Raw genomic sequence first — 18413 nt, 5'->3', positions numbered from 1 at the left:
ACGATACATAGTGGGCGATCGTGAACTATTGGCAGTGAAGTTAGCCTTTCAAGAATGGCGCCCCTGGTTGGAAGGGGCGCAGTATAAATTCACTATATTCACGAATCACAAGAACTTAGAACAGCTCAAGGAGGCCCAGCTACTAAATCCCCAGCAGGCCCGCTGGGCCCTATTCTTCAAGAGATTTGATTTTAATCTCTGTTTCCGCCCCAGTTCCAAAAATCAGCGAGCTGACGCGCTGTTCCATTCCTTCGAACCCGAAGACTTACCAGAAAATCCTAGCTACATTATTGACCCCGCCTGTATATCTATAGCAGTGACCACTAGGGATGTGAATCGTTTTTTGACGATTTAAAATATCGTCCGATATATTTTAAATCATCAAAAAATCGTTAGGGCCACGATACAATACCAATTCCCCCGATTTATCGTTAAAAAATCGTAAATCGGGGGAAGGGGGAGGGCAGGAAAACCGGTACACTAAAACCCCCTAAAACCCACCCTGACCCTTTAAATTAAATCCCCCACCCTCCCGAACCCCCCCCCCAATGCTTTAAATTACCTGGGGATCCGGCGGTGGTCCAGAACGGCGACGGTCTGGAACAGCCCCCTCAATAGAATCGTGTTGTCTTCAGCCGGCGCCATTTTTCAAAATGGCCACCGCAAAATGGCGGCGGCCATAGACAAAAACGATTCGATGGAGGAGGTCGTTCCGGACCCCCGCTGGACTTTTGGCAAGTCTTGGGGGGGTCAGGAGGCCCCCCCAAGCTTGCCAAAAGTTTCCTGGGAGTCCAGCGGGGTTCCGGGAGCGATTTCTCGCCGCAAATCGTTTTCGTATGGAAAATGGCGCCGGCAGGAGATCGACTGCAGGAGGTCGTTCAGCGGGGGTTCCGGACCGCAAGAGTCTAGAATTCAAGTGGTCCGTTTATCAAGGAGACTGGCAGAGAGATTGGAGGAGAAGGAGAAGTTAGACCTAAGAAGAGTCCTCCCACAGGACTTAGGTATGCCCGTTTCCCAGATAGATAGGGCATGTTTGTACTGCATGGCCTGCTTGACCACAATACATGCAGAAGCCTAATCTTCTCCGCGTTCTTCTCTTCTTAGAAGTCAGGTAACTACGGCCCAGTTGCATAGGTTCTTCTTCGCCAGCAACCGCTTTAGACTGAATAGGCTTAAGTAGACTTGGATTTTTCCCTGGCTAGGCCTCTTGGAACCTTTAATCTCTTGAACCTTATCCCTAAGTCATTGGTCAATTCTTGTGGCAAATTTCATCAGGTCCTCCAAGGTCTCAGGCATTTCACGAGCCGCTAATTCATCTTTCAGTCAGGAGTTCAGGCCGTCAAAGAAAAGGGTCTTCAGGCATCTCGAGTCCCAATTCAACTCTGAAGCCAAAGTCTGTTATCAGACCCATCCTACAGAAATATGGCATTGATCCTAAAATAATTGACAACTATCATCCAGTCTCCAGCCTCCCCTTCTTATCCAAGCAAAAAATAGTCTACCTCCAACTCTTGGACTTCCTAGATCAGTACAATATCCTTCACCAATACCAAACAGATTTCAGAAAAGGCCATGGAACAGAATCGATGCTGGTGGCTATCACAAACATCATCTACCTTCATGTGGTCCAAGGTGATTACTTCCTGATTATCCTCCTTGATGTCTCAGCCATTTTTGATACAGTTAATCACCAACTCCTGATTCAATGTCTAAAAGATATTGGCATTGATGGCATGGTCTCTGAAATGGTTTGAATCATTACTTGCCAATGGAGTGCATTCAGTTACATAGGCCAGCCCTAGAGAGCTTACTTGTGTAGAGTCCCAGGGCTCAGTTCATGCCCTGATCTTATCAACATTAAAATGCGTCCTCTCTGTGACCTCATCCAATCCTTTGGCATCGAGTGCTATCTATTTGTGGGTGATGCTGGGCTTGAGGGACCCTTGGTCTGACCCAGTATGGCATGTTCTTATGCATCAAAATAGGATCAGATAAAACTTCATTATCAATCTCAACTGCTTTACAGCAGTAGCTCGATGGCTTAATAAACACATATTCAGACTAAATCCATCCAAATCGGACCTCCTCTGGCTCAGTTGCCAAGATCACCCACCTATAATCCTTTCCCTTGTTAGCTAATAGCACCTTGTATTCTAAGGGCTCAGTTTGTAGCCTAGGAGTCCAACTAGACCAAAGCTCAGAATGGAACCTCAAATCTCTAAAGTGAAAAGGGCCTCATTCATGTATCCTCATCAAAACCACCAACTCCGTAATTTCCTTGATAGACACAATCTTGCTATCATAATCCATGTGCTAATCACTGCAATTCCCTATGCTATGGCATCTCACAATACAGCGTGAAACTTCTCCAGCTCCTTCAAAGTACTGCCATGAGAATTTAGATAGGTGCAAAAGCAACTGATCATATCAAGTCTATTCTACATCAACTTCACTGGCTCCCAAAGAAAAGCAGGATAAAATTCTAAACTCTCTTGCATTATTTTTAAATGCTTGAATGGACAGGCCCCTGATTACCTCTCCCAACTTCTCTATCCTTACATGCCCTCTAGGGAATTCTGATCCTCCCAAATGACTCTTCTTTTATCTCCTCCACTGACCATTGCCAGATTGTCCTGCATGAGACTCTGTGCTTTCAGCTGCTACGCTCCAAAAATTTGGAGCAAACTACTACTAATCCTGCGCTTGAAACCATGTTACATTAAGTTCAGAAAAAAAAGCAAAGGAATCGCTTTTCATCCAGGCCTTCTTCAAAGACCCATTTCTTCCAGTGCAGAACTCCCGTCAAAGGACTGGTACACACAACAGGGACTAAACTGGCTGTTAAACTTAGTTTTCACAGATCAGTTTCCTTCAACAGATCCCATTGCTATTCTAATTGCACTTTCTCATTGTTTGTAAGCTAGTCAATGCATCTGTTCATTTAAATTTTATTGTAATCCTAGTAGAGACCAATGTTGAGAAGAGGCAGAATATCAAATGTCTATAAATAAATATACATAAAGAATGGGATAAACATAGGGTATTTCTGCATACGTGGTAGGGATTGTCTAGTTGGAATGGATAGGCATACTGGATACGCTGGTCTTTTTCTCTGTTTCTAGAACAGCAGTTCTTTGCTAAGACATGCACAAGTGTTTTAGACATTATCTGGTACATTTTCAGTAGGGTTTCTAATTGCAAAGATACATGTATACTTTTAAACTGTCAAAAAACGAAACGATTATCAAACACAAGGTGCTGACCTACATTGTGTTTGAATATTTGTTGCGATCCCTCCCGTGGCCGTAACCACGGGAGGTCTCTTACCTTCGCCTGAGCCCGATGTTATCCTTCCAGCACGGCAGGAGCCGTGCCGAGGTTCCCTAAAGCGGCAGGAGGTCACCATTGTGCCGGCGCGGCAGGATCCGCCCGGGGCTCTTCCTCGCAGCATGAAGCCACGCCGGTCCTTCCTTTGCGGCCCAGAGGCTGCCTTCTAGCAGGCCTGGAGGCCTGCCTTTTTGCAGCAGGAGCCAGGCTACTGCAGCCTCTTGTGGTCTGGTGACTGCCAAAGTTTCCCACGCGGCAGGAGCAGTGCTTCTCCTTTCCTAGCAGCTTGGAGGCTGAAGGCATTGCCACCGTGCGGCAGGAGCCACGCTAATTCCCTGTTTCCGGCCACCAGCACTTGTATCTTGCGGCTGGAGCTGCACTACTAACTTCATGCGGCCAGGAGGCCACCAACAATGTCTCTATGTGGCCCGGAAGCCACCGACCTTACCTGGGACCTCCATTGAGAAAGGGCCTTCATCCCCGGACTCGCCTGGCAGCTGGAGCCGTCCCTGCTCCAGCTTTAGCGGCAGGACACTGCTGCCTCTGTGTCGGGGCCTGCACGGCCCAGCTCCGGCTCCTCCTTCCTCATCAGGGCTGCTGTCCGTGATCCTGCAGTCCCCTGCCTGCTTTCCTTAGGTGTGGGGCCGCGCCTCCTCCCTGGAGTTAAAGGGCCAGCGGGGAGTGGTCCCTCTGGCTCCTCCTATGAGTTCCTCCTTGGGTATTTCCTGCTTCACCCTTTATAAGGGTTCTTCAGTCATTCCAACTTTGCCTTTGCAAGGATTAAGTTCTCCCTAGGACTACACTTCTGTTCTCCTCCTAGGCACTCTGTTCCATGTGGGATCCCAGGTCTTCGTCCAGATGTTCTTCATTCCTTGGTCTCTCGTCTTCGTCTTTGTTCCAGATGTCCAGTCCTGATGTCTCCTCTATCCTGATGTTCGTTCCAGCCCTGATGTCTTCTGTATCCTGATGTTCTCCTGATGTCTTCTGCTTCCATGATATTCCTGTCTCCAAGTTGTTCCAGATGTCTTCAGCTCCATTCTGACCCGTCCCTCATGGTCTGCGACTAGCCCGGCTGGGCTGAGTAGGGTGCGTAGTGGTCCAGTGGTCCATGACCATCCCCACTGGGGTGTGTAGGGCGCTGGTGGGTTATTCCATCAGACGCCGCTGAGGAGTCAACTTGTCCTATCCGAGTTCCATCTCGGATTGTCATCCTCAACATCTGAGTCTTCGTCGTCCTCAACGTTTGAGCCTTCATCGTCCTCCATGTTTGAGTTTTGTCATCCTTCACGTCTGAGCTGTGTCGTCCTCCACTTCTGAACTTCGTCATCCTCCATATTTGAGCTTTGCCGTCCTCCACGTTTGAGCTTCGTCATCCTCAACTTCTGAGTTTCGGCACCTTCAACGTCTGAGTTTCTGCACCTTCAACGTCTGAGCTTCGGCATCCTCAACGTCTGAGCCTTCAGCATCCTCAACATCTGAGCCTTTGGCGTCCTCAATGTCTGAGCCTTCGGCTATCTTCAAGCCGAGTTGCCTGTCCGACCTCCTACTTCCTGCCGTTCCCTAGCGGCAGTCCGAAAGGACTTGGAATGGTCAGAGGACCATTCAGAGACCACCATTGCGTTGGTGGTCTCAAGGAAGCATGCAGGTTCGGTCGAGGGTCAGGAATGTCTCACCGCAAGGGTACACATTTCTTGTCCCATGCTGGAGAGTGCCCCCTGGTGCTCTCTCCCATCCACAGTGCAACAATATTGAGTTGTTATGCATGTATGCATACACCTTTCAGGATGATGGTGCATGTTAGCTCTGTTAGCAGCCTGCCTACAACATGTAGATTTGTTGGAAATTCAGCATACATGTGTAGTTTCTGAACACATCCCTTTTCTGTCTGGCCAAAAGTATGAACATTTTGAGAGCTCATGTGTGCTTTCAAGCAGCTAAAAATTGGCTCACCTGGAATCTGGCTGATTTAGAGGAGTTAACTCCACTTTTATCCATATGAAATGCCCTTACATCTTTGAAAATATACTCCTTGTGTGCAAACACGAGAGCTTACTTGTACTGAACTAAAAAATTGTACTTCAATGTCAAAGACTGTTAAAACATTTCCCACCGTCCCTACAAGTATTAAACACTAATAGAAGGGAAATCAGAGTGAGGAAAAAATGTTCTTAATTATAGGCTACAGAATGAGCTATTTTTAAAAAAGCTACTTACAGCTGGCTCATTCTCCAGAAAATGACATTTGGAAACATTTACATCTGGTATTGATTTGGAACAGTTGGTCTCTCTTATGGTGAATTCCACAAAATACAATGGCCCGGAGAACCACTGGAAAAAAAAAATGATAGCATTGGTGCAGAATATAAGCGGTTTTCCAAAACTACAGATTAATCTATTGAAATAACATATCCTACCAACAGCATCAGTAACAGGTCAGAATTTAGAATCAAACCAAGGCTCCACTGGGGAAATAACTGGAAAGTGAAAAAAGTTCCATGGTCTTGCTGTTTCCTCTGCTCCTTCCTGTTGTCCATTATGCCTCAAACCAACAATTGTGTGCTTTCTATTCTGTGGAAATGTCCTAGATGGACAATAGCAAATATTCCACAAAGTTTACTAAAATGTGTTTACTCTGCATTTCATTTCATTTACAATTTTTTGAAAAGAATAATAATACACTTATATTTCTAAAGTACACACACACAGCAAGTAGTCATACTTGCCTACCACCAATCAAAATTCTACCATTGAGTCATCATTTTAGGAAAACTCTTTCAGGGACCTGATCACAAGTCCCCTAAAATACTTGGTTTTGCCATATCATTAACTCACATGCAATGTGACATCATAGCCAGTATGGCCCAATCAGATACATTGAAGGAACTGGCTCTGTAAGAAGGCTGAATCCTCGGGGTTCATGGGAAGTGTGAAAGGTGTTACTGATAGCCAGTTGAAATACTATACAGTACAGGTATGGTAAAGCTTTCTTCTAAGAACAGATACACAAAGAACCCTTCTACCATAAAGAGAAGAATCTAGATGACAAAATAATCAAAGTTTTAGGAGGGGGGAGAGAGAGAGAGAGAGCCTAGCCATAAGGCCCTCACACTAGATAGGTATTTTTATCTCTATGGGAGGCCCACCTAGTAACCCGAGGTGAGGTTTAGGTATTAGTGTAGGGATTAGGGGCCACTGACATTCAGAGTGAAACGTACAAACAGAACAGTGCCCTCTTGTGAAGATTTGATGACCTTCGGAGTGAGGAAACTCACTCAAAGATGAGATTTGTGCAATGTTCTCTCAACCTAGCTTGATGTTACCCATTATGGCTAGTCTCTCTCTCTCTCTCTCTCTCTCTCCTGGTGCTGTGGGATGTTCAAAACTAATAAAACCAGCATTTGAGAACACATCAACAGTGAGCCCACTCCTCCTCAAATGCTATTTGATAAATGACCTGGTAAGTGTGTGTAAATTTATTTTTATGTGAGCAACAGTTTTTTAAATCAATAATGTTTGAGTACCAGTATTAGCATTACATTTCTGTAAATAGCACAGAGAAAAATGTGAGTAAAGCATCTGAGTGAGGTTCTGAAAATGTATGAGCAATCACTCACACATTCAGCTTAGAGGGAACTATGCTTCCAACAAGGAAAAAGTATAAGGGAATCTTATAGGGATGTGAATCGTTTTTCAACGATTAAAATTATCGTCCGATAATTTTAATATCGTCTTAAATCGTTATAGAACACAATACAATAGAAATTCTAACGATTTATCATTAAAAATCGTTAAATCGTGTTAGTGCACACTAACGGGAGTTAGCGCACTAACTCCCGTTAGTGCGCACTAACAGAAAATGATACAAATTGACACTTTACAGGTCAGTAAAGGTCAGTTAGGAATGAATATGTATTCCTATTGGCTGGCTGCCCTCTTATCTATTGATGTTACCAAGGTTCCAACTGAGGTGATGGTTGGGGGGATGGGAAATGGAAATGGAAACTCAGGAACACTAACAGAAAATGATACAAATTATTGACACTTTCCAGGTCAGTAAAGGTCAGTTAGGAATGAATATGTATTCCTATTGGCTGGCTGCCCTCTTATCTATTGATGTTACCAAGGTTCCAACTGAGGTGATGGTTGGGGGGATGGGAAATGGAAACTGTTGGTAGTTGAAAAAAAAGTAATGTGATCAGTCAATATGACTAGAACTTGTGCCCTATTCCTGATACCAGGGGTGTTGTGATCTTCCTGCACTCAGTGCCCTAACCCTGGCACCAGGGGTGTTGTGATCTTCCTGCACACAGTGTCCTAACCCTGACACCAGGGGTGTTGTGATCTTCCTGCACACAGTGCCCTAACCCTGATACCAGGGGTGCTGTGATCTTCCTGCACACAGTGTCCTAACCCTGACACCAGGGGTGTTGTGATCTTCCTGCACACAGTGCCCTAACCCTGATACCAGGGGTGCTGTGATCTTCCTGCACACAGTGTCCTAACCCTGACACCAGGGGTGTTGTGATCTTCCTGCATGCAGTGCCCTATCCTGCCTGCATTACTAGTGAGAGGCTGGCTTCACAGACAGGGGGGAGCTGCCTGACCCTCACTCCTGACTTCCCCCATGTCCCAGCCAGTGAATGGTGTGTGGGTGAGGGGGGGGGAGGATGGTGAAGTCTGAGACAGCTCCCTCCCTGAATTACTAGTGAGAGGCTGGCTTCACAGACAGGGGGGAGCTGCCTGACCCTCACTCCTCCGGGGTATTGTGATCTTCCTGCACACAGTGCCCTATCCCTGATACCAGGGGTGTTGTAATCTTCCTGCATGCAGTGCCCTATCCCTATTAATACCAGGAGTGTTGTGATCTTCCTGCACACAGTGCCCTATCCCTATTAATACCAGGGGTGTTGTGATCTTCCTGCACACAGTGCCCTATTCCTGATACCAGGAGTGTTGTGATCTTCCTGCATGCAGTGCCCTATCCCTGATACCGGGATGTGTGCAAGAAAATCACAACACCCCCGGTATCAGGAATAGGGCACTGTGTGCAAGAAGATCACAACACCCCTGGTATCAGGAATAGGACACTGTGTGCAGGAAGATCACAACACACCTGGTATTAGGGACAGGGCACTGTGTGCAGGAAGATCACAACACTCCTGGTATTAATAGGGATAGGGCACTGTGTACATGAAGATCACAACACCCCTGGTGTCAGGGTTAGGGCACTGTGTGCAGGAAGATCACAACACTCCTGGTATTAATAGGGATAGGGCACTGTGTGCAGGAAGATCACAACACCCCTGGTGTCAGGGTTAGGGCACTGTGTGCAGGAAGATCACAACACTCCTGGTATTAATAGGGATAGGGCACTGTGTACATGAAGATCACAACACCCCTGGTGCCAGGGTTAGGGCACTGTGTGCAGGAAGATCACAACACCCCTGGTATCAGGGTTAGGGCACAAGTTCTAGTCACATTGACTGATCACATTACTTTTTTTGTCAAGCTACCAACTGTTTCCATTTCCCATCCCCCATATATTGTCAGTGGGAACCTTGGTAACATGAATAAATAAGAGGGCAGCCAATAGGAATACATATTCATTCCTAAACTGACCTTAACTGACCTGAAAAGTGTCAAATTGTATCATTTTCTGTTAGTGCGCACTAACTCCCGTTAGTGCGCACTAATCGGAAAAAACGATTTTTAACGATTTTTTAACTAAAAAATCGTGCCTAAGACGATTTTCTTCTCCTGCCAGACGATTTCTATCGTTAAGACGATATGGCACACGATTCACATCCCTAGAATCTTATTGTCTATAATAAGATTCAAAGCCAATTGTGCATTTTCATTTCTTTAATTTCCATAAAATGTTAAGCAAAGAATTGTGGTTGCCATGTTAGTTCACTGGGATATGTGGAATCAACTGGCCTGATGAAAAAAAGGATACGTTTTAAAAGCTGATCACAATGTATTAAGTTAGTTCAATAAAATTATCTCATCTACTACTTGTTTGCTGACCTGTAAAATGTTACAATTTTGCTTTTGCTATTACAGTCTAATCTAATCCTAGCAGTAGTCAAAGCTTTTTATTGACTAGCACAGGAAACTCGAGTCCACGGACCTTTGGCAACCCTTTGCTGAGAAACAGTCAGGATTGGACACAAAGAAAACGTTTTCCCCAGCATTTACCCTGCACCAGACCTTGAGAGACCATCAGGATGAGGTAAGAGTGAGAAAAATGGAGGGGGGCAGGAAAAAAAAAGCACATCTCCGAACCCGAGGAGAAAATGAGATGCTCCACATAGAACTAATCCAGCCTGCTTTCCAGGACGTATGGGCAAATGTCTGCACTCTTATGTGTTCAGGTATTAAAAAAGAAACCCCCACCCCTTTCAGAATCCTCATTTCCTTTTCTCCCCTTCAAACTTTGTGTCGATAGGACATCAAACAGAAAAGCTATTAGTGGGACATGAACACACAGCGACCTCATAATCTTTCTCTGTTACGATTAAATCTTTAAGGGCAATAACGCAGGTACTCAGGACCAGTCGTTCAGGCACTCACTCAACATTGCCCTCTATAACTTTTACAAATTAGACACTACAACTGATTGGATAACAAAATAAGGCCGCAGTTTATTAAACCTAACCCGAGCCACACTTAACATTGTTCAAAATAACTCCCCCGCCTCCGCCTCCTCTGCCGCATGTCAATTCTTCACTTACCATTGCGGCCCAATGGTAAGCAGCTAGGAGCTCCCCCCCCTTCGCCTACCCCGCCGCATCATCAGCGAGGGTAGGCTTGCGGCCTGAGCATCGGCCCCCCCCTTGCTCTTTAGGCCTTCCCGTGCAGCAGCCCCAAGCTGCACGAGCATTACCCCCCCTTCCAACGTGCCCTTCCCAATTCCACATAACACACAACCAAATAGGGCTCGGGTTTCCGCCACCAACAAGGCAAATTAAATGGCCTTGTTCCCCCTCTGCGGCCAAACTTGCAGCTGCAACTTAAGACCTTCTTCCAAGGCATTATTGAATAGATCCATGCCAATGTCGGAAAGGTGAACCCCATCACCCAAGAAGTACCCACTCAAGACCTCCCATGACCAGTCATGCCGAATCCAAAATCCCCCTTCCCGCACTAACCATTTGCCAATTTGGCGATTCAATTTTTTGACGCCATGGCGCCACATGGGCTCCCCCCATTTTTTGACGCCATGGCGCCACATGGGCTCCCCCTGGTGACGAAGTCGAATGATGATGTCCGACCACCCCAATTTCGTAGTGGGTAAGCAATTCAGTAGAAACGCGAGGTCTTTACGGATAATTTTAATGAACTCCCGACAGGTGAGGTGACCAATGTCATTCCCGCCCAAATGGATGACAATGAATCTGGGGATGCCAAAGGCCTCAACCTTGCCTTGCAAGAAGTCGCATAAGCTTCCCCATCGCATTCCCCCTTTTCCCATCCAGCGCACGACGCCCTCGGGTGCAGGCACGTTCAGATTCTCTCCGTACGGTCGCTTCCGAGCACGACGTTGAGCCCGATGAACAAAAGAGTGGCCCACGATCCAAGCACAATCTCCGGGCGACTCAAGTCCGGGCAGATCTGAAAGATAAAACACATCCATTACCGCTCGTGCCCGCCGACCCCCGGAACCCTCCCGCCAGGTAACCCCTCACTGCCGTGGAACCCCCTTACCACCGTACATAGCGGCGATAAACGTTCGACTTCCATCTGCCCAACGCCCGAATGCAATCCGCGGCCCACCCTGATTCAGCCGCTACCATGGCAGCACCGATACGGAAAGAATGCGGAGTATACTGTCCCACATTCCACCCCAACAACGCCACGACTTTCCGCAGCATGGTCGTAAACTGAAACCGTGTCAACGGGGCCCCGTCCTCATGCACTAGGAAATGCCGTCCGGAGCAAGGCCGCAAAGCCACGTACCGTAGTGCCGTCGTAACCGGACACGCCAGGACGTGCGGAGCACGCCGTAACGATATCCATGCCCCTGCGCCCCTCTGATCCGTTTTAGATCGACGAAGGCGCAGCGTCACATTATGCTCGTATACGCAGACATCCCCAGCTAAGAGACCCCCGACATCCCCACCCCGATTAGACTGTGCTGCGAGCTCCCCAAGGAGAAATGCACCAAAGAAGGCCCACGCGAAGGCCACGCGGAACAAGGCCAACTCGAAAGCCGAGCTGCAGATACCCCGCAGGCCCGCGGAAATCCGAACCAGATTGGGAAACCGGATGGGCCGCCGCCGGTCCGGCAGGCGACCCGTGCCACGGCGCCAGCCCGCCAACAGCTTCCGCACCAAAAAACTACGGAACGGGCTGCCAAACCCGGCCAATTGCTGGAAAAAGGCGAAGCCCGCCAACTGACTCCGAACTGAGGCGACCGAAAACCCCGACCGTTTCGCCCACAGGATAAACCGAACGAGATCGTCCTCTCTCACGTCCCCCCCTTGCCACCCATAAGAGTACAGAAAACCAGCCACATATCGTCTGCCGGAGAGGTATGATTTCCAGGTAGCCGGCGCCACAGAATGCTGAATCAGGTCCCACGGCAGGGGGTGCCGAGCTTCCAGAGGCCAACGGGCACCCTGTCCCCCTTCTGGCAGGCGTGTGGAGCCGCAGCTCTGAAGACGTCCCACTTAAAACGAGAGAGAGCGTCAACAATAATGTTCAGAGTGCCAGGCACATGGCGCGCTTTAACGGTCACATTCCAGCGGAGACATAACATGACTAATTCCCTGACCAAAACGGACACCTGCGGGCACTTCGCCACCAGCTTGTTAACCACCTGAACAACTCCCAAATTGTCGCACCACCAAACCACTCGTCTGTTAGCTAAGTCCTCACCCCACAGGGTCAGTGCCACCAGAATGGGGAAGAGTTCCAGGAACGTAATATTCTTGACCGTACTGGCTGCCACCCAACTAGCCGGCCAACGCTCGGCACACCATTTTCCTTGAAAATACAAGCCAAACCCCGCCGCCCCCGCCGCATCCGAGTACAGTTCAAGGTCGACATTCGACACCTCCGGCTCCTGCATAATGCGAACCCCATTAAAAGATACCAGAAACTCAGCCCATATATCCAACTCATCCCGAACTGCCTTGGTAACCCGAATAAAATGATGGGCTGCCTTGACCCCCGCCGTCCGCGCCAAAAGGCGGCGAATAAAAGCCCGACCAATCGGAATGACCCTGCACGCAAAATTAAGGGAGCCAATTAAGGCTTGCATCTGCCGCAACGTGACTTTCGCCGCCCCTCTGACGAGCGCAATCAAACCCTGGAGCTGAAGAAGCTTATCGACCGGCAGTCGGCAAGACATGCTCACGGAATCCAACTCTATGCCAAGAAAGGTTAACTTGGTAACCGGACCTTCCGTCTTGTCTGGAGCTATGGGGACTCCGAGACGCTCGGCTGTGCAAAGGAAACCATCCAATTGTCGTCGGCACGTAGTGTCATTTCCCGGCCCTACAAACAGAAAGTCATCCAAATAATGCACAGACGCCTCGCAAGCGTTATGCATGTTCGTAGCCCAATGAACGAATGTACTAAAAGCCTCAAACAACGCACAGGAAACTGCGCAACCCATGGGCAAGCAGCGATCTAAAAAATAGTGACCTTTGAAATAAAAGCCAAGCAGCGGAAAACAACACGGACGAATAGGGAGCAAGCGAAAAGCGGATTCAATGTCCGCTTTGGCTAAAAGAGCACCCGGACCTGCAGCGCGGACCAACGCAACGGCATCATCGAAGGAAGCGTAGGTGACGGCACAAGCCTCCGAGGGAATAAAATCATTAACGGAAGAACCGTCCGGGGAGGACAGATTGAGTATGAGTCGGAATTTGCCCGGAACCTTTTTTGGTATAACTGCCAGCGGCGAAAGGTGCATAACCTGAAACGGCTGATGCAAAAAAGGGCCAACTATTCTACCCAAGGCGAGCTCATCTGCCAGATTGTCACGGACCACGGACGCCAACCGGGAGGCCGATCGAGAATTCCTTGCCCGCCCCCCAAAACCCGGACCCGCATAAGGAATGAGAAAACCATAACGAAAACCATTGGCTAAAAGATTAGCAGCCCGTCTATCCGGGTAAAGCCGTAAAGTCGCATCCAACTCGTCCAAGATTATCGGGGAATCGGCTTTGCAGTAAATGGACCAATCATTTGGTTCCTTTACCGGCCCCAGCACTATGTCCTTGAGGGCATCGAAGGGCGGAATGAGCTCCTCCACACGTGGTGCACGCATGCCTGAATTTACATTCAGGGAACAGGCACGTAAGCTTATTAAATCTCCAGCAAACGTCGGAACCGCCCCCCCCCCCAAGTTTAACTCCTGATTCACCTTTGCTCCCGGATCCGGAACGAAAGGACTGAACCACAGCTACACCGGCGGAATCTATATGCGATGGGCCTCCCCCCACGCCTCCCGCTCGCAGTCCACCCCGGTTGGATACAACCCCTTTATTGGTCATTTGCGTGAGCCACAAGTGAATGTCCTGAGACCCCCAGGACATGAACCTATTACCCGCCATTTTATCACGAAATTTCTCATCGTAGTTGAGCCATGCCCAACCATCGTAGTCCTTGAAGGCCCCTAAAATACTATCCGCATAGGATAATAATGAGCCATACTGGGAAGCATCGAAATGGCTAACGACACTAGCCAGCCGTAAGAACCCACGCACCCAATTGACAATGTTCTTGGCAATGCGAGGCCCGGTACCGCGCCGTCGATTACGCTTCTTGGCTTTCTTGGAGCCCTTCTTCCCTCCCCGGCGACCCTCCAATAGCCGGAAAATATTAACAAATTTTCGTTTCCGGATGCATTTAACCAACCGCCGGGGCACCTCCTCCCATAGTTCTGTTAATGACGCCAAGGCGGGATGTCCCACATCACATTTCGGGCCCTCGTTGGCAACTAAACGCGAGCGCTCTGTACTCTCACTGGAGCCAGTATCCGAGGTGGTAGACGAGGAACTGGACCGCACCCTGGATCTCTTGGCCCTAACTTTAGTCCCCAAAGCACCAGGGTCGATAATAGACTTACCTGCCCCTTCTGCGGTCCTGACGACATCACTGTCCCGGGGGCCGGGTATCACCCCACGAACACTGGCACCAGGATCACCTCCGAGATCGGACCAGACTCCGCTTCTGGGGCCTGGAAGCCTGCCGCATCACGGTCTCTCCAGGCCTCCTGCCAAGACGGCCCCGGGCGCTCTTCGTCCTCTCCAGGTGCTCCTCGCAATCCCTCCGCAACACGGGGGGGGGGGGGGGGCCCTCCGGCTACCCGCCAGAGGTATTGCTTCGCGGGAGTCCTGATGCCCACTGTGTGGAAATACTAGCCCACCCGAAGGAAGGGGGGCTGGGCCGTGCTGCCAGGCCCCGAAACCCAAGTTGTCACATGGCTGGTCCGCGGCCACACGGGTCGGGGCCTCGGCCACCGGGAAGAAGCCGTAGCCAGCCTTCGCCATGCGCTCCAGAAAGGCCGCTACCACAGCCGCCTCGTGGGGGGCACTGGGGGTCAAGGGTACCGAGGAAGGAGGACCCGCGGGGCTGGGCGTAATAATATTGCTCCGGGCGAAGGCAGCACGAGCAGTGCGGGCCCTTCCGGCCCTGGCTTTAGGCACCCGACCGCCCTGATTCCTGCCAGCTGCGCCTCCCGCGGAAAGTGCCGGACAGCGCCGCGAGGAGGCCCTAGGGGAGGTGGAAGTGCAGCTGCCGCGGACGGCGTGGGGGCTGCTTGGACGGCGGCCACGTGTGCCAGCGCTTGCCATAGGCCTAGGCGAGGGGGAAGGGGGTGGGAGGAGGAGGCGCCACGTGCGTCTAGGAAACGGGTGGCAGCGATGGAGGGAAAAGAGGCTGCAGGGGCAGGCAAGGCCGGCCTAGCGAGAGGGCTAAGGGGGTCGCGAAGAGGGCGGTCCAAAAAAGTAAATGTATGGGCAGACCCGGCTCGGGCAGGGAGCGGAGTCAGTCGTTCGGGGGAGGGGGGGCGAGAGAGGGGGTTGGCAGATGGGCCCGCTTCGGCTTCAGGGCCGCTCTCACCCGAGTCGGAGAGGTACGGGAGGAGCGAGGCAATCGGGGGGAGCCGGAGGCGGTAAGGGAGGGGGTTGGCCGACGAGAGGACCCGTACTCACGGCGCTTGGGACGAGCCCGGTTCGCCTTTTGTGAGGGAGCTGCCTGGGTGCAAGGCATACGGCTATTTTTTGTAGCTTGTATACTACCTGTCAAAGAGAAAGTATTCTTGCACTTTGTATCTGCTGTTTGTTTGGGGGGGGGGGGAGGAGAGTGCACCAGAAAATATCTGTCTATCAGCTCGATACAGTAAAGTGGGGCCGCGGTTACCCTGCTCCTAACCTGCTTTCTACTCACTTTCCGGCCACGTTAGCCCTTCCTGCGATACACTATCCCCTTTAACCCATTCTTACCGCCTCTTTAAATCCCCGGGTAACCCCTTCCGCACGCGGCATGTATATCAGATGTAAACGATCAAATTAGCTATTCCCTCCCATACAGTAACGCGCGCCCCGACTATCGCTATTTTACCCTGCCATTTTGCCTCGCATTTAACCTGCTAACTTACCGCCTACCCTTACCCCTGTGTTAGAGGCAGGGGTAATGGTAGACGGCAAACTTTCCCCCAAAAGAAACCGAAAATCCCCTCCTCCCGAAGCGGCTCGACATGTGCCAACTTACCTTTTGTTGCTTTTCAGCCCCTTCCCTTCTCTGCCGCCCTCCGGAGGGGGCAGCCGGCGGCGAAAGCGGCTCGCAGCGGTCCCCCCCACGCAGGTCCCGGTTCTCCTGGCTCGGCAACAGCTAGGGCTCCATCGGCCCGTTGATTTGGGCGCTCCAGCCTAACCTCTGCACAGCTCCCAGACTTTGCCAAAAGATGGCACCCAACTTGCCTCCCCTCCCCTTACAGCGTCCATAAAATTTATCTAGCTCGAGTCTGGAAACCCACCTTACTAGCCCTCCCCCCCTACACAGCACCTAGAAATCTGCCCAGTGTACCCCAATCTAACAATTCTCACTGTCCCCATTATCCAAAGTGCGCTGAACACTACCATCACCTGCGATTCAACCTCCATCATCCAACGTACTTCAGACCCGCAGTTCATTTCCTCCCCTACACATACCCTCCAAACGCCCAAATTGACGGGCGCTCCGGCCAATGAAAGCGCATAGACGGGCGCGCGTGACGCACGCTGTGACGTCACGCGCGCCCGTCTATGCGCTTTCATTGGCTGGTGCGCCCAAATTGACGGGCGCTCCGGCCAATGAAAGCACGCCCGTCTATGTGCGTTTGGAGGGTATGTGTAGGGGAGGAAATGAACTGCGGGTCTGAAGTACGTTTGGATGATGGAGGTTGAATCGCAGGTGATGGTAGTGTTCAGCGTACTTTGGATAATGGGGACAGTGAGAATTGTTAGACTGGGGTACACTGGGCAGATTTCTAGGTGCTGTGTAGGGGGGGGAGGGCTAGTAAGGTGGGTTTCAAGACTCGTGCTAGATAAATTTTATGGACGCTGTAAGGGGAGGGGAGGCAAGTTGGGTGCCATCTTTTGGCAAAGTCTGGGAGCTGTGCAGAGGTTAGGCTGGAGCGCCCAAATCGACGGGCCGATGGAGCCCTAGCTGTTGCCGAGCCAGGAGAACCGGGACCTGCGCAGGGGGGACCGCTGCGAGTTGTTTTCGCCGCCGGCTGCCCCCTCCGGAGGGCGGCAGAGAAGGGAAGGGGCTGAAAAGCAACAAAAGGTAAGTTGGCACATGTCAAGCCGCTTCGGGAGGAGGGGATTTTTGGTTTCTTTTGGGGGAAAGTTTGCTGTCTACCATTACCCCTGCCTCTAATGCAGAGGTAAGGGTAGGCGGTAAGTTAGCAGGTTAAACGCGCGGCAAAACGGCAGGGTAAAATAGCCATAGTCGGGGCGCGCGTTATTGTGTGGGAGGGAATAGCTAATTTGATCGTTTACATCTGATATACATGCCGCGGGCAGAAGGGGTTACCCGGGGATTTAAAGAGGCGGTAAGAATGGGTTAAAGGGGATAGTGTATCGCAGGAAGGGCTAATGCGGCCGGAAAGTGAGTAGAAAGCAGGTTAAGAGCAGGGTAACCGCGGCCCCACTTTACTGTATCGAGCTGTTAATTACTAAAGTGGTGAAACCAAACATAACACAATAATCCCCCAGTACTCGCTTTTATAGCAAGCGCATGTAGAACGCTTTTAGTATTTCACGTCTTTTGGACTTTTTTGAATTTACCTCCTTTGATACTCTTCCAACCTTCTTAACTTTGAAGTAATTTGTAAAGTTATTTTCTCCGTTGTATATTTTGAGAGCTTCTTCGGCTTTCTCTCTGTAGAATGGATTATTGTCAACATCCTTGACTATAGTAGAGGTTAATGATGGCACTGTAAAATTAATAGTTATCCGTTATTTATTAACACAAGTGCTCATGTAACTGGGTCTAACTGGCAGGTGTTCAAATAACAGCCTGGTCGTTATTTAGATTATTACAAAGCTTTGTGGTTATACTTGGAAAGGGAGAGGAGCTGAGCTTGAAGCAGATAAGGGATTTTGTGTGCTTACTTGACACAAACTGTCCTTGATAAGAAGTAATATCTTATAAGCAATCATGTTCTAAAGATGGCAGTAGAGAGACTTCCTTAGTGTGGAATGGAATTGTTGAGATGGTTGGCCATTTTCTCTCTTCATCTATAATGAGGCCAATATTCACTAAGCTGGCAAGTGGCAAAAATGCACCTTACCTGCATTAAGTAGCTTTTGAAAATTACCATTGAATTGCAAACAGGTTTTACCCACATTAAGTGCACTTAATGTGGATAAATGGCTTTTGAAAACTGCTATGATAGTATGTTACATTACATTTACATGTGTAACTCCTTTGAAAAGTCAACTGTTAGGGTGTAACTTTATCCAGGTATAGTTATGACAGCTGTTTTCTGACCAGACCTGTGTGCGTAACTTTTAGCCTTGTCTTCAGAATGCCTCCATTGATGCTCCTTACAACTTAAGGTAAATTTTAAAAGCCCGACATGCTCA

The 18413-nt window shown here is 49.7% G+C and overlaps 1 protein-coding gene across 1 annotated transcript in view; it reads right to left on the bottom strand.

The window, feature by feature from the left end:
* The window catches only part of LOC115099337 (histidine-rich glycoprotein-like), a 63178-nt gene that overhangs the window by 25759 nt on the left and 19006 nt on the right, over positions 1-18413 (bottom strand). The window contains exons 4-5 of the mRNA XM_029616923.1: positions 17613-17761; positions 5542-5655 (exon numbers count right to left, since the gene is read on the bottom strand). Of these exons, the coding sequence (XP_029472783.1) occupies positions 5542-5655; positions 17613-17761 (263 nt within the window). The remainder of the gene's footprint in view (positions 1-5541; positions 5656-17612; positions 17762-18413) is intronic.

Source organism: Rhinatrema bivittatum, chromosome 9, assembly GCF_901001135.1.
Source record: "Rhinatrema bivittatum chromosome 9, aRhiBiv1.1, whole genome shotgun sequence".
NCBI classification, from domain to species: Eukaryota; Metazoa; Chordata; class Amphibia; order Gymnophiona; family Rhinatrematidae; genus Rhinatrema; species Rhinatrema bivittatum.
Note: the sequence above shows the minus strand (reverse complement) of the source record. Positions and strands in the feature narration are given on the sequence as shown.